General features: G+C 39.8%; 1 protein-coding gene across 6 annotated transcripts in view; it reads left to right on the top strand.

Moving 5' to 3' along the window:
* The window catches only part of LOC116054602 (protein diaphanous homolog 3), a 195435-nt gene extending 181336 nt beyond the window's left edge, over nucleotides 1-14099 (top strand). For 5 of the 6 annotated variants that reach the window (XM_031306235.2, XM_031306239.2, XM_031306238.2 and 2 more), the window contains one exon: nucleotides 11505-14099. In XM_031306235.2, the coding sequence (XP_031162095.1) occupies nucleotides 11505-11875 (371 nt within the window). In that variant the 3' untranslated portion in view covers nucleotides 11876-14099. The remainder of the gene's footprint in view (nucleotides 1-11504) is intronic. The other variant, XM_031306236.2, reaches the window with a different exon arrangement.
* The last annotated feature ends 2778 nt before the right edge of the window (nucleotides 14100-16877 follow it).

The following is a 16877-nucleotide window of genomic DNA, read 5'->3' on the forward strand; positions in this document are numbered from 1 at the left end:
TGGGTTTTCCTGGTGTTTGCTAACTTTATGTAACGTTAAAAAATTGCAGGAGTAAGTTATCCCACCACAGAGAGACATTGTCACGCTGACAGTCAATACTTGCGGTGACCGGACAGGCCTCTGATGTGCCGTGTGTGTGCAAACGCGAACATTTATGTTGTCAAGGAGGTTTAATAAGAACTGCACACACTGCTACACATAAGTTGCAGTCAGTTAACACTCTGTGTAGCGGAGCCTTTACGATTAATTAACAGTGACGTTTGAAAGCGCGGTTAATAGTGAAATCGGTTAACCGCTGCATCCCTAATAAGAGTCAATATGAGTCATTCAGTTTCTTAAATTTGGTTTAGTTTAACCAAGCTTAATCAATCCCTGGTGAAGTTGTGTGCTACAGTATGCACTCTGATATAATCTCACCATTTTCTCTTTGCTGACAGAGCTAAAAGCATAGTGAGGGTTGAACTCATACTGTAACCACACGCAGTTGCTCTTGCTACACTATCTGTTTGCGGATGACTTTGCCTGAGACTGTACTGTCTAGGGCTGAACGATTTTTGAAAATAATCTAATTGCGATTTTTTTCCCAAATATTGCGATTGCGATTCGATTATTTTTTTAAGCTCTTTGTCTTCTGTATTATTCAACAAAGAATAATAATATAATAATTTATAGTATATTACACACAATTACACACTAGACAGTTAAATAAGTAAAAATATAGTATATAGTATATATCTATATATACACACACACGTGTAATTTTTTACAGTGCACAGAGAGGAGCTGCCTCCAGCCCCTCCCCCTCGTGAAGTTGCGTGCTGCCGTGTGCACTTGTTCAGAGAGGCTATCGTTGCGTTAGCTAGTTGCTGGTGTTCTTGCCATGGGATTAACTGTACTAATAAAACTGTTGAAACACCGCAGCCACGCTGCTGTGAAAGCTCCCCGAACGTCATTAATCAGTCTGATTGTTACCCCTCTCAGTGGCAGCTCCTCCACTCATATCTTTATAACGGAGCTAACCGCTAACCGGAGCTAACCGCTAATCAGAGCTAATCGTTACCAACCGAGCCTTGAGTTCTGTGTGCCTGTATCCATTAACTGCATGTATAGACTCAAGCCCAAATAAAACCCTTCATTTTATTAAAATGGCTGTAAAAGTTTTAAACTACAACTCAGAGTTGTTTGAATGACAGAAATCAGCTCAAGGTACGCCGTACCGTTAGCGTGCTAGTTGATGCTTTCTCTGCGGAGTGCAGACTGATTTGCTCTCGCGAGTCATGTGACCAAATCGCAGCCTTTGCGATTAGGAAATCGCGTTTTAACATATCGTGATATTATCGCAAAAGCAATTAATCGTTCAGCCCTAGTACTGTCAAAAGCAGGCTGTATTGCAGCCTGTCTCCACTGTTTTTGCTCCATCTTGTCAAATCTTGTGCTTTTGTGCTCACTTTTTAAAATAAGAAACCAGGTCCATTGTCCTATTGGAAGGAAATGGAGAATTATCTCTTCTACCTGGTGGTCTGTGATTCCCTAAGAAGAGATGAAGTTGAAGGAAAGCTCAGGGGTGAGAGTCGCAATACCAATAAAGGAAAGAAATTGTGAGTTCCATAGGGTGAGGGAGAAAAGGGAAGCGAATTAGATAAAGGAGGCATGAAGAAGTGTGCGGTTGTTTAAAAGAGGGAGAGCAAAACCTGTATTGATGGAGACAGGCTGGTTACCAGATGGGTTTTGTCAGAGAGAGGAGGGAACAGAGGGAGAGAAATGGTTAAGAGATGGAGGCTGATGTGGCTGTCTGTAATGCGATATGGCATATGTGATTTTATTTTTAGGACACAAGGCCCCAGAACGATAGGTTTTATAGGGTTTTGAGTGGGTTGATCTTTTTAAATATTCAACTTCAATGAAATATGGAGCATGACTCCGGGCTGTTTGGAATTCATAAGTCTGTTTTGCAGGACTGCCCCTGCATATTGAGAGCTGTCAGAGTCGGCCTGAGTGCTAAACACAAGCCCTCAGCTAGCAGCAGAAACAATGGGGAAAAAAGAAACACCTCAGCGGGACTACAGAAGAGACAAAGACTGAAAGTCTTCCATTGGAGTTTGAATTATTAAATTATCTTTTGATGTCTATCTATCTTGAGTTGCATTATGGGTGTGAAGTGTTAAGTATTACCCCAATACACTGAGTGTTGCTAAACGATTACTCGTATACAGACACTGGTATCAATTAAGAATTTAACTGAGTTTTGATACAAGTTTTTAATACTGATACCAAAGTGAAGGTTATTATTCATATCTTACATCGAGAAATATATACGTTTTTTTCTACAAACCTCTTAAATGTTAAACACAAGCAGCAGTACAATAACTTTTATCAGACCAGACATGCAATGCCAGCTTTCAGCACATGACTGTTTCAATACTTGTAGCTTATGACACATTACAGTCGTTACCAAAATAGTATTGAGGTTCAATACCAATCCCTACTTATATAAACTTGAATATATGACAATACATTTTATTTAATGTATATATATATATATATATATATATATATATATATATATATATATTAGTGCTGTCAGTTAAACGCGTTATTAACGGCATTAACGCAAATCCATTTTAACGGCGTAAATTTTTTTATCGCAAGATTAACGTTCTTTTTGGCTTAGCAAACTTTGTAGTTTTTTTCACATGCTGTTGCAACAACTAGTAATGTTAGAAAAACTACAACACCACACCGGATCTAGCTAGACCGGAAACAGGCACGCCGCACACACTTGTTTGGGCTTGCGAGCCGGCCAAAGAGTAGTAGACTAACGTTACGTTTTGAGTGGATGGCGAGCGCAAGACGCCGAAATGGATGCCAATAAGATTCTGAATGGAAAGTTTACTTTTAAAAAGTTGCCAAATGGTTCCATTGACAAGACCAAAGTGATCTGTGTATTTTGTCGTTGTGAACTGAGCTATCATCGCAGCACGTCCAGTCTGAAATACCACTTGATGGCCAAGCACACAGCTGATGCGAATTCTCCGCCCCCTCGTCAAAGCCAGGCGACAAAAGCACAAAGCAAGCCGATCCACTTTTCCATGTTGATAAGAGCATTAAAATGAGAAAAAAATAATGGGACAAAAAGAAATCTAGGGACATTTAGAATAGATAAAAATTTGCAATTAATTGCAAGTTAACTATGACATTGATGCGATTAATCGCGATTAAATATTTTAATCGTTTGACAGCACTAATATATATAGATATAGATATATAGATATAGATATATCCTGCCTGGATGTTGGTAAGTAAAACCCCAGCAAGTCAAAAACATAAATTCAATTGAAGTTGTTATTCTTATCAATACGGAACCTTAACCTTAGCGCTGAGTTTTGTTAAAAAAATTAAGCACAATCTTTTTTTATTGCATATATCAGAGAAATGGGGGTTGAAAATATGTTATGGATACAGATGCTAATGCAGGTTCTCCATAATCCACTGCAGTCTGTGTGTCTACAACACACAGGAGCCTATCAGTTGTGCTCCTCATCTCTCATATAAACTTCTTCTCAGTCCACCATTTCATTAATCCATGTTACAGACGGATTGAAAGCTAACAGAGAAATGTGTGCTTCTGTCTGTCTGTGTGTCTGTCTGCGAATGCATCTGTGGGTGCGTTTCAGCATCGTGTCTGGCAGCGTGTGAAGGATCAATATTTTACTCTCCCAGTGTGACAGGTGTACACTGCTGAAGAAAGTAGCTGGAAGAAACCCTTAGTCAGTGTGAAGCCACAGAGGGGAAATACATATGCATTAGACTACAGCTGCTGGGGATATTTACCAGCAGTAACCACACAAACAACAACAGGTAGCAGAGCCTGAAACCAAGACATGTTTAATTCATGCCAGAGGCAGCAGAGTACACTGGCTGTATCAGTGAAATAGCCAATGCTTATTAGAAAAGGAGTGTGTGTGTGTGTGTGTGTGTGTGTGTGTGTGTGTGTGTGTGTGTGTGTGTGTGTGTGTTGCTTCTACGCATAGATGTGTGGCTGTATTTGTGTCTGATGTCTGCTTTTATGTATGTATGTGTGTGTGTGGGAGAAGAGAGACAGAGACCCCAGGAAGTGATGCTGTCCCTGTATGAGAAAACATTCTCAGTCCATTACCCTGCATGTAGGTATAATTAGAGTAAAGCAGAACTAAGAGCCGGGCTGCTACAACCATCTGCCAGGTGTATTTCCTCTTTGTAATACAGCCGGACAGATTTGTTTATATTGTAAAGGATCATACCTCTTTCTTTTTTTTTTTTTTGCATCTTTACCCCATTTATTACAGATTGAATATTTGTATAATTGCTGACCGTGGCCTAGTACAGCACATTTTGTGATATACGAATGCCTTTTAACAACTTGCAGAGATGTAAAAGTTGCTTTAGATGGTTAATTTACAATACAAAAACATAATGATGCTTTTTTTTTCCTCCTTCAGTGTTATGTGTCAGCGCTGTTGACAGAAAGGAATGTCATTATTTCTGGAAGATGCTAAGCTGGTAAAAATTATTAATTCAGCTTTTATTTCTTTCCCGAAAGCACAGTGCAGTAGTGTGCTTATATCTGGTCGCTGTATGATGAACATAGTAGCCATTACACTACAATGATAATACTGGTTTGCTGTGACATTGGATGTGTCTGTGTTTGCTCTACAGTACCAGCAAGGTTCACGTAACCTTCAATTATGCACAATTTGTTTCCACAGTATATTGAGTTCATTGAAAATGGGATGTCTGTCAAACAGTCACCTGCTGAAAAGGCCACTAGAATGAATCTGTTGTGACAACTATGTTTTTGACGTGTGATGTCTTGGGAAATGTCTTATTTGACAGTGGAGAGGTTAATTATTTGTGGTCCATTAAAAAAATAAATAATAAAATGACACTTATATTGTTTACTTTAATTGTATTCTCAATAGAGCATCCTCTGCAGTGTGAGCAAGTGGTGTGTATAGGGTAGCAGTACTAGTGGCAGGGAACCAGGCTCACTTTTGAGGCATTGTTGGAAGCACCAAGGCGTGCTAACGCAATGTCATGCTTGGCTGCAGCTCACAGTGGCTGGGGTTCACACTGAGGGGCAGAAGACTTGAGGGACATCCAGCTCAGCCCTTATATCCTCCACTGTGCCCTTTTTAGTTTAAAGCAGTAGACCACCCCAACACCCCTGCCCACTCCCTGCTCACTTTGTCATGTACAATTGATTTTAATACGACTCAATCATGTCTGCTTAAGCATGATAAGGGGAAATGTGTTGACATGTCCTTATGAGAGTGTCCCATGTGTACACATTTTTGCTTGTGCACAGACCATTGCCATGTCCAGTTAAATAATATTTATGATCACTATGGATTTGTTTGTTGGTGAGTCATAGGGGGTGACCTATAAATGTCAAGGAACTGCCCCCACTCTCTCTTTTGAACTAGTCTGGTTTCTTATCCAGGCTCCACTTACTGTGTTCATAGATTACCTCTAAGGATGTGCTTATCTCTGTTATATTGGTTTGATTTTTAATTTGTAGTTTTTACACTTGAAGTAACAGCTTACTTTTATCTCCCAAACATCATTTAACAAATAAAAGTCTCTCCACTTGTGTAAGCTCTACTTAGAAAAGCACATGAGCAGCATTTCTTTTCTGAAAAGGAGCTTTTAGCCTTTACAAATGAACTAATACCAAAGTGGTGATTGTGATGGGCCGACACTGTTTTTCTTTTTGGACTGATCATCTGCACTGGCAGGCTCGGTAAGATGTAGTGCTACTAGCCACTAGGGCTGCAACTAATGAATATTTTCATCAATTAATTTGTTGATCATTACTAATCTAATAATAATTCCCATAGCCCAATGTGACATCATCAAAATGTTTATTTGTTTCCAAACAACAGTTTAAAATCCAAATATATTCAATATAGAAAGATGTTTTAGAACAATATCAAACAAAAACAAAACGGTAAATCCTCATGATCTTCATGTTTGGCTTTGGCCTTGACGGGTTTTTTCAGGAGAGTCAAAATCAAAGCTCAACAAAGAAAAAAACACTTTAATATGCATTAGCCATAGGAGAGGATTCACTTACCTATAGCAGTGCTCTTTTTCACATTACCCAGTGATTGTTATAGTCAACAATCCATCCCCACACCTCCTCTATTTTCTCCTCCTCCTTGTCTCCTTATTGCTCCTGTACTCTATTTAAGTCCAGTCCGAATCACAATCATTGCCTTCAAATCATGCCACTGTCTTGAGGCGTTTTATTCTGTCAATCTTGTCAAAGTTGTCCTCTTTCCACTTTCCTTTCATTGGATGTTGCCTCTCAATTTTAATCCTGTCTGCTGTTTTTTTATGTGACATAGAAGCTAGACAGACCGCTCTGCGCACACACACACACACACGCACGCACGCACGCACGCACGCACGCACGCGCACACACACGCACACACACACACGCACACACACAGTTAACCACGACAAACAAGAAAGGGACAAACCTTCAATGACGTGATGGTGTGTTGCCAGGTAATGATCTTTAATTACAGCCAGTATAATGCACACAGGCAAGCTACTAGAAACTGCTAGCTAGGAGCATTACACACATTTATGGCACCATACATTTTCCACTCTTGAATGTGGCTGTCGTCTGCACGGCTCCTTTTTGTAAGTAAAAGCAAAATATTTTTTTGTTTTCAACAGCACAGTACATACAGTCTCACGCTCACATAGACAAAACGATGAGGTTGTTTTGCATTTGTTGTGTGACCTCAGTGGCAATGTACAGCCGTCCATTAGAGGAGAGGAAGTTGTGAGTTGCAGGCCATACTCCCTTAACGAGAATGAACTTAATCATTAGTTGCATTCCTATTTAAATATTGTGCACTAAATGGAATTTCTTGTTTCATATATTTTATATTTTTGTGTCATGTATTTTTACCTGGTCCTGCAATAAACTGGCCCCGGATGTTTCACTTGTAGATGTAAAAAAAGCATGGCGAATAGTCATCATTAGACAGAACATGCAGCAAACTGCCAAGCCAGCTAGCTGTGTTGTGAATTATGGCAGGTGTAGAAGTGTGTTTGATCTTGCTAATTTCAACTTGCTGTGTCAGTCACTGACTACTGACAGTCACTGACATTGACTACTCTCTTCCCAAAGTGATCAAATACTGCAAACATAAGAGTGGAGAGAAGGGGAGGAAGCGAGAGATGAGACGAAAAAGGCTCATCTGCGTGTGTATTAGAAGTGGCAAATGGACCAAATGATATGAATTCCTCTCTGCAGCTATTTGCAGATAGAAAAAAAGAAACACTTTGTATCAGACAGGGTCTTTTACATTCCTACAAAATGCCGCCCTATCAGGCATATTGAAATTCCTGATGATATTCTCAAACCATTCAGGGCACCTACTGTATAAGTCTGCTTTGTTTGAGATTTTACTTGTCTCATGCTGCAACAGAACCAGTGTCAATAGCTGGTTAAAAGGCTGTGAGACTTGCAGTTTAAAGACACATTGTACAGCAAAGCTGAAACCAAGCAGAGACATAACAAGCACAGTCTGCCATCTCTTTTATTATTGTTTTTCAAGTATTTTTCTTTTCCATTCTGCCTTCCAGCAAATTTAGGGACAGTGGCAGACTGAGGAAATGTGATAGATCGGTAGTTTAGCAGAATCGCATTGTGTTCATGTTTTACAGACATACAGAAAATACCAATCTCCAGGCTTTCTCATGTGTTGACTGTTTTTCTCCAATCTCTTAACAGCTCTTCATGTAGATGAGTTCATTGTCACCACAATGGTGGCAGGTGGTGTAGCTTTAATAGTCAGGGAAAGAAAAAGACAGGCAAGCGCTGCTGCAGTCCAGACTTCACTTTCTGTCTCTCTACTGAGGCTCCCTGCCTAAACCAGTCTGCGTACTAACGTCTCCAAACTTCAAGAGAGCAGAAGAGGAGGGAAGAGGAGAGAGATGATTAAAAGCTCATCTGCATCAGTTGAAGCAGCAAATATAAATGGAGCAAATGATCCTACATGAGGAAATGTGAACTCTGTTTTTTGCTGCTATTTGCAGATGGAATAAAGAAATACATCTCACACATTTTCTAATAGTCTGCTGTTACAGCTACGTATCGGAACATCAATACAAGAGTGCAAGACGTTGCTATATCACTGCGCAGATCAAAAAAAGTTGAAAATTGACCTGGTTCTATCAGTGGTATGAAAGAAATTGTCAGAAGCCCACTGTGTGGCAGAAATCTTGACAAAATGAATGCAGCATGCAAAACATGCAACACCTTAAAACATTTTACAGTGCCATCATTTACTTTCTCTTTCAAAAGAGCAAAACAGCATGCAACATACACAAAATATCAACTAACCCTACTTGCCCCTAACTCCTGCTGAAGCAATATGCATTTTATTTCCAAGGACATGCACGAATTCGGTGTTGTTCAAAGTGCTAGTTTAGATGGATGACAATGACCCTGAAATTGAGGTAAACAATACCCAGTTGCCAACATCTAAATGAAAAATGCATCCCCTTGGGGACTGTCCAAAATGTTGCCCTTTTGTCACTGTTTATTCTTAAAGGAGAACTCCACCAATGTTATACATCAAAGTATGTTTTAAAGGTCTTGGGGACTACTGCATATGTAGGAAAAGTTGTTGTCTGGCCATGCCAGAGGAAGCTACGCAAAATCTGGTAAATTGCCTCAAATGATGTCACTTGAGTCAACAGAATTGAAATACACTAATTCTTAGGGCGTTTTCACACATACCTCATTTGGTCCGGACTTTCGGACTTTTTAAGTTTGATCTGAACCAAAATTAGAGGTGTGAAACCTCCCCCGGACCACGGTCCGGATCAAAAGACCAAATTTTGGTCCGATATTAAGAGGTGGTCTCTGTCCGGACCAAACTGAACCATGGTCCGGTTCGTTTATAGTGTGAAAGCATTTTTTGGATGGTTCGGACTTTCGGACCAAATACAAGAAACTCTGGCAGGCTCTCCTTGTGTTACAAGACCAGGGAAGCTCCTTTAAGGAATAGCTTGGTGCTTAGTGTGTAGGCTACATGAGAGAGTGACGGTGAATGCGCTCAGAGAGCTTTAGTGCGCTTGCATAACTGCAGTGTGAAACCAAAACTTACCGGATCAAATGTATACAATGTAACAAAAACATGAACCTTGGTCCGGACCTTGGTTCGGACTTTCATGTGTGAAAACGCCCTTAGTGTATCTATGATTTTTATATCAGAGTGCTTATCACGTATCTAAGTCTGTTTCAAACTGTCAGAGAGGGATAAATGCACAACCCTACTTTTACAGCATACGTTAAATATAAGACAACAGTTTTGTCTTCGAAATTCCACTTGATTTTTTCCCTATAAAACCAGTGTCAGTTGTTGGTTTAAGAAGTTTAAGGATCTGTGAGTTGAGACATGTTTTGCATCTCTCAGAAGTGTTTCACAGCTTAGATGAATGCATATGTTGAGAAGCTAACGAGGCTTCAAAGGAAGGGACAGTTAGGACACAGGTCACAGACGGGCAAAGTGAGAAGAAACTGAACATGCCAGCACTTTGATTTTCACCACTAACGGCCAGGGCCGTTAGGAAAAAAGGAAATGCATTTTTGAATAAGAGGTCTTATTGAAGTGTGGGTTTTTTTAATCTCTTTTTGAAGTGTAAATGTATATGTGTTGATACAGTACTCTGATTTCTCACCAGTATGTGTTTTTTATATATGATCAGGGTGCAGTGCAGAAAATAGTAACATTATAATTCATGGCAATACATACTAAAATAAATAAGCTATGTATATGCTGATGTTTGAATTTTGACAAAAACTGATGTCTGATAATACGTGCTATCATGTTCTCTTTCTTTTTCTTCAAGAAGACATGGCATCAGTTTAACATTTCAACAGAGGTGTAAACAAGATATTAAAATGCAAATTGCTGATACCACAATTGATAATTTTCTCAACATCAGAACCTATGAGCATGTTATTTGTAAAGGAAACGTGTGTATGTGGGGCATTGCCCTGATCGAGCACAAAGAAACAGGCATGGGGGGTAGATGACAGGTTTTAAGAAGGAGGGGAGAAGAACGGGCGTGGAGCAAGAGGGTCGACAGTGGAGGAATAATTGTCATCTTTTAAAAATTGCAACACTGCAACAACAGGAAGAGAGAGCAAAAAGGATGAGATAATGAGAGGAGACTTGGATTTTCAGATGTGGTAAAGTCACAGTAACAAGGCAACACACTACTCATGTCATGCTTTTAAAATTCCCCTGTTGCCTCTTGTTTGCCTAACAAGTTTATGTGTGTGTGTGCGTGATCGTTGGATTTCTTTGCTTAATTTTGCAGTCGGTTCCTTCCCGTCTGCTCTCTTTCCTCCCTTTATCCTTATTTATTTGTCAGAGGTTGTGTTCAGGGACGTTCCTTGTCATTCGTCAGCGCGGCCCATAAAACACACTGTCATGACTGACTGGCCACGCTCCAAACTCATTACCGATTGGCTGACAGAGCGGGTCGCTCTGTTCTGCTCTGCTGTGTTTGACTCCTGTTTGCCAGACATTTCAGGCTCAGGAAACTTTAAATGCGGTGGTGTCTTTCCTCGCGCCACTTCTCTCAGCCTCACGCTCAAGGTCACATGAATATGGATTTTTCCTCTTCTTCCAGCGCACACATGCTGATGATGAAGTCTAAGATCTACTCAGAGGGATTATAATTCAGAACGTAGGTCTGATCTGAGCCGTCACTCTGTTCCACTGTCTGGAGGTGTGTTTTCGGAAACCAGAGGGGGAGGGCTGGAGGCTGAGAAAGGAGAGCGGGGGGAGGTGGAGGTAAAAGAAATACGAAAGATGAAGAGGACTACTGTAGGAGCAGAGAGCTAAGATGAAGAGTGGAGGAATGAGAATGGATCATAATGGTGGAATCATGGGAGGCGGAGCCGGGTGGGAGGGTGTCATGTAAGAGAAAAGGGAAAGAGACTGGGAGATTGGAAAAGGGCAATGCACAATGTTATTGAGTTTCTGTTGCGGCTGATCAGCCATATCCATTTCATCATATTGAGCTCGCTGCATGCCACAGTCTGCTGCAGAACATTTGTCCTCATCAGTGTTTGTACACACAGCATACGCTTCCATGGAGTGTGTTTGTGTGTGTATTCATCCAGACTAACAGTGTGCACAGTGAGCTCATTTGTGTACCTTTGCTTTGTTGTGCATATGCTTACTAAAGTGCTTCTTCATGATTTCCTAATGCTTTCTATTTTTCCATCATTTTGTGTTTGCTACAGAATGAAGAACAGAACTACATTTTTTTAACCTTTCAACTCCCTTTCTTGTTTGTAATTGAATCTGTAATCTGAGTAACCCCTTGCTTGCTTCCATTCACTTGAACGAGTCCTTTCTTCCTGCTCTACTCCCTCACACTCACAGTTGTGCTCACTGCTTTGTCTCTCTGTTTTTCACACACAGAAAACAACAAGGCACCTTTACAAAGGTCTCGCTCTCGGCAGAATATAAATTTAGGTTCAGCGGTGGTGAAAGCTCCCCCTACCAAGGAGGCCCATAACGAGTCTGAGGGCCATCCATCTGCAGCCCGCACCAAGGCTGCAGCGTGTTCGGAGTCAGGCCGCAGGTACAGGAACACCCCGAGTCACAGCCACTGGCTGGACAGAGAGAGGGTGGTGGAGAGAGAGACGGTTAAGCTGACGGAAAATAAGATGGAGGTTGAAGCAGAGCCTCCGGCCTTTCAGCCGTCCTCCACTGCTGCTGCGGTCAGCAGCTGTAGCAGCAATGGAGAGTCCGATTTAGAGGCTCTCCTGGCCAAACTCAGGGCCTTGTGAGGTTCCTTTACATTGTCTCTGAAACTACATACATTTACAGTATGTTTGTACCCACACATATTAACACACTCTGAATGTGACCAAAAAGATTTTTGCTGCAACAATTTTGTAAACAAGCAGAATATGTAGTCGGTAAGAAAACGTTGTGAAGGATTTGTCATTGCGTAAATAGCAGGGCAATTGAATTAAGCAATAACATCAAATAACCAACAAGGATTTTTTTAAAGCTTCGTAGAAAATACATTTGTATAAAACTACCAATAAATTTATGGACGATGCTTTTAACACTCGGTATATTTCTAAAGGAATATTGAGAAAGTTGGAGCACAGAATGTCCTCAAAAATAAATAATATATTTAGAAAAGTTGAGTTGAGTTGATTCAATGGAAACACTTAAGCATATTGCCGGTAGTGTCATACTTAACAGTTCAAAAGAGGAAATGCAACCCAAATATATTCAGCAGTATCTACCGGATCCTGTAAGTGCACTGCCAAAAGCGTTGGCTATCATTTATATATTCCTAACTATGAGAATATAATATAACGTTTTCTCTGAAAGTAAAAGATGCAATGTAGGTAAGCTCTTTCTTTGTATTCTAGAAGTATGCAATATTAGGTTATCACATTTTCTTTCACATTGGCATTTCCTTTGGCAATTGCTTCTGTAGCACTTATTTTACACATTTATCATATTATGTTGTACTACCTGGATTTTAGTTTTCATCAGTTACTTTCATATGCATGTTAGAATTAAAAGACGTCAAGCTTATACAGTATCTGCATTTATTACTTTCAGTATTTAATTTTTTTCAATGTTTTTCTCTCTTTTTTTTCTTCTTCGTTGAGGCTTTTTCATTCCTGTGTTGGGGTGTCTTTTATATTCAAAACATTGATCTAATTGTTTGTATTTTCTAAAAAAGAATGTGTTCTATAAAACTATAAATATGTATACACAAAGGATCAATGAATACGAGTTATGCCATATGATTGTACTTTAACAAGTTAGAACAGTAATTAGATGTTACTTGACAAGTCGAGTTTGGTTTTACTAGGCTGCTTTATCTCATTTATACACAGTGAGAACAGGTCTGCACAAAGTGAACCGTATCTGAGAGTATTATTGTTCAAAATGTGGCACAAAAGAAACAAGTTCATCCAGCCACAAGTTAACCAGAATTGATGCTGCTTTTCGCCACCTACATTCCCACCAAAATTACTCATATCTTAAGCAGACCTGTATTTGTTGTATCTTTATCCGCTCACTTTTATATAGACCCATTTACAATAAAATGAAGCAAAAAAATACGTTGTCTCGTTTCATAAATCACAAAAGTTTCAATTGTATGACTGAAATGAATACATGTCAATGTTTGTGTGGCTGTTAGTGTTTATTTATGCTTGTTTTATTCTCAGCGTGTTGCTTATAGTCATACTTTAACATTTACCAAGTTAGTGCGCAGAAACACAGATCACATCCTCCCTATAGCTATTTTAAATAGTTGCATTGATCAAGTATACGACTTGATTAGTGATAAATAGGGCTTTAGTATTCAGCCTTCAGTTAGGTTGTATGTGCTTGTAATTGTAATAAAGATATTTGGGGAATATGTTAGCAGCACCTGCCAGCTGAACTGGCACTTTGATGGGGGAGACGATATGAGACAATCAACACCGGCCCAAATGGCTCAGATCATCCATGCCCAAATTCTCCCAAGTGATGATTTACTCCTTTTATTAAGTGTTCACAATATTTTCTCTACCCCCTGTACTGTTTTTTCTGCATTTGCTTGGCTTTTAGGTAGGCATTCTTTTAGCAGGACAATGTGCTACTAAGAGAGAACTGTAAGTGTTACTACATGTTTTTGTCCACACATCAGTGGTCTGTCGGTGGCGACTTTTGTATGTTCCTCTGTTTCTTGTTGATTCTTTATTTTTATTTACTCATTTCAAAAATGTGATAAATGGGCTCTTCTAAAATGTAGTGCCTTGGTTGAACAACATACAACAAAAAGAAGTTATAGTGTGCAGTGTCCTTGTAGAAGTTCTCTTGTTGTTCGTGCATAATTTGCTACATAATGAGCTCAGTTTTCTTATGATTTGTGAATGGGTTTGCTCATAAAACTCTACATAATCACATGTACACATAATACAAATCCAGATTTATCATACTTTCCGTACATCTGCATTGTTAAATTGTCTAAATAAAAGTCACACCTGACTCAAAGCTTGTTAAGAGCATGTGTGAACTTTTATCTCTGGCTTTTATTAATTAAACAAGACATTAAAAAGGTGCTGTGCTGAACATATGCCTCATTTAAAGCATAAATCAGTTGTACATAAATATAGAGGAAATAAAGTCCAAAAAGTCCCATCAAATATGGACCTACTGTAGACAGAATTGAGAGTTATAGGGAGAGCGAAACATCTGCCGACCAGTTAATCCACTATCTGACAAGGTCTGCTTGCTGTAGCCTGGCAGCTGGTGAATCTTCACCACTTGGAGCGACACAACTGTCCCCATCTGGAGCGGAGCCAGAGACAAACACCTTACCGGTAATGCAGTCAGCGGTTTGGGAGAGCGAAGCAGTTGTTGCTCCTCCAGTGGCCTTGATACAGCTTTAGCTGGCTGCTGTGTGCTTTTTACTGAACACTTTATAATCAAACCACTTTCTTTTAAGGTCTTTCACGGTTCTCTGCAAGGACCAGTCACCACCTTCAATACGTCAGCTTTTTGTAAAACTGCAGCCTCTGCTTCGTAAGAGTTTATTTGTTCGTTTTTTTCCCCCCTTTTTCTTTCCAATGCCACAGAGAATAACCTCCGTTGAATGTTATTTTGATCTACGAGATTGTGTGTGTGTAGGTGTTCTCCTTTGCCGAACATGGCGTTGCTGAGGACCTGCCATGATATTGATACAAGTTAATTAATGTGCTGTAAACATGCTTCGGATTTACAGGTGATTCAGGTTCCTTACAATACACCAAAATCTGAATTAATAAATTAAGCATTTATCCGTTTTACGTGTGTGTGTGTGTGTGTGTGTGTGTGTGTGTGTGTGTGTCTGTGTATGTCTTTCTGGTGAGAACACACGTCTAATTGTTAATATAATATGATTAGCTGGAGTACATTGTTTCCACATCAGGAGTAGGAGCCTGGAGCTGCATACTTATTGACAATACATTTTCTTTAATTGTCTTTGTATGCTTTCAAGATCTAAAATATGATTACATTTTGTTACAGCATCTGTGCGGGCCTGTTTCTTTGGAAGGAAAGTAAGAAAATGACGGGCTAAACTCATAGACACTACAAATTGAGAGGAGAAGGAGAGCATAAGGAGTATAGGATCTTGTTATGCTGAGGGAGCCTTCATTACTCAAATGCCTGTGTTCCAGCCATGAGGTTTATCTATTGGCCTAATAAAGTGGAGTAAAACATATTGTGTAGCAGATTGCGATCTGGGCTTCTTTGATTGAGATGAAGTTAAAAATGTGTCTGAGGATTTGTAGAGGAGGGGGAAAGTACAAAACAGATTTGTCACTATTTCTTTTCCCCAAGAGTCAAAGAGCGAGCTCTGCTGTATTTATAAACTGCCTGTACACATCATGCTGTGAAATTCTATGGTGCAAAAATCGCTTTCTATTTTCAGGTTGTTTGGCAGAATCATTTTGTAATCTACTGCTGATGGTGTCAGTCACAGTTGTAGAGAGTGGTTTGAAAGGATATAGCCATCCATTGCTGTCTCCTACAAAATATATTGCAATTCTGCTAATTTGTGTTGCCAAATACGTTTCTGGTGGAAATGTAACTGCTGCCTGGACTAAGCTCACTAGCAACAGTTTTTGCAGTCCAGAAAGTATGATGATCTTACACCGTGTTGACACAGGCTACATAGCGAAAGCAGCAAATAAGCAGCTTCAGCTCTGTCAGTGTCTACCCTGGCAGCGTTCAGCCACAGTACTGTGTAATCACAGCACACATTCACTGTAGTTAGGCATGTAAGACTGAAGCAAATAGATATGAAGCTTAAAAAGATTCCTTATGTTGTGGTTGAGCGAGTGAAATGTGAGCTGTCACATGGCCTGTGTAGACTGCTTTATTGATTGAAAACAAATTGCATATGTTCCATCAGATGGTTACTTAAAAACCACTAAAATTTTAGAGAGGTTATGTTCCATGCTATTTCTTACTGGAATCTCTGTTGTTTGCCTTGCAACTGCTCCCAGCAAAGAAATACTCAAGCACGTAATCCTGATTTTTCCATGTTTCTGACTCCTCACTGTCTGTACATCTAGGTTCTAAAAGAAAAAATGTTGTAATTGCTCTCTTCATCAATTCAGAAATCCTTGAGCTGTTCCCAAAACTTTTGCTCTCCACTTCTAGTAAATTGAAGGGCTCAGAAACTGAGTTTGTATCCTTAACATGTATTTTATCTTTTATGTCTCTCACAACCAAACATCTATATATTTTTTCTCTTCTTAACTGCAAAGCTGCACCACAGAGCTTTACTCTGTGGGAGAACCTGACTAATCATTGTACAGCCCAAGCAGAGTCACCTTGTTGCTGGGCTCATATCCAGGAGGAGACAGTTATGGTGGTAAACCAACACCCTAACGGACAAATCCGTCTCTCATTGTTCTTTTCTGTTAATAAATCAAGCCAGACTGACAAAATGTTCATGTCTGTGCAAAGTGCGTATGCAGTGTTTGTTGTTGAACACCTAAATCAGCAATGGATTTTTTCCCCCCCACCTTCTTTATTTCAGAACTGTTGTATCACGGGAAGATGGCGGTCCCTATATGTCTCTGATTTAAATTCTACTAATATCTTAATCTGTCTTACTGTTTTCATGATTTATATCACAGATTCTAGTGGTTTCTATTTGCTACACATACCACTTCCATCTATGGGCTAAACATACGACAATCGCCCTTCTACTACTGATTCTGACCGGATCCCGACTGCCGCTGGCGAAAAGGTGCCACACTAAGCTCTCTAGCACAGCAG

This window comes from Sander lucioperca, chromosome 3 (assembly GCF_008315115.2).
Source record: "Sander lucioperca isolate FBNREF2018 chromosome 3, SLUC_FBN_1.2, whole genome shotgun sequence".
Classification (NCBI taxonomy): Eukaryota; Metazoa; Chordata; class Actinopteri; order Perciformes; family Percidae; genus Sander; species Sander lucioperca.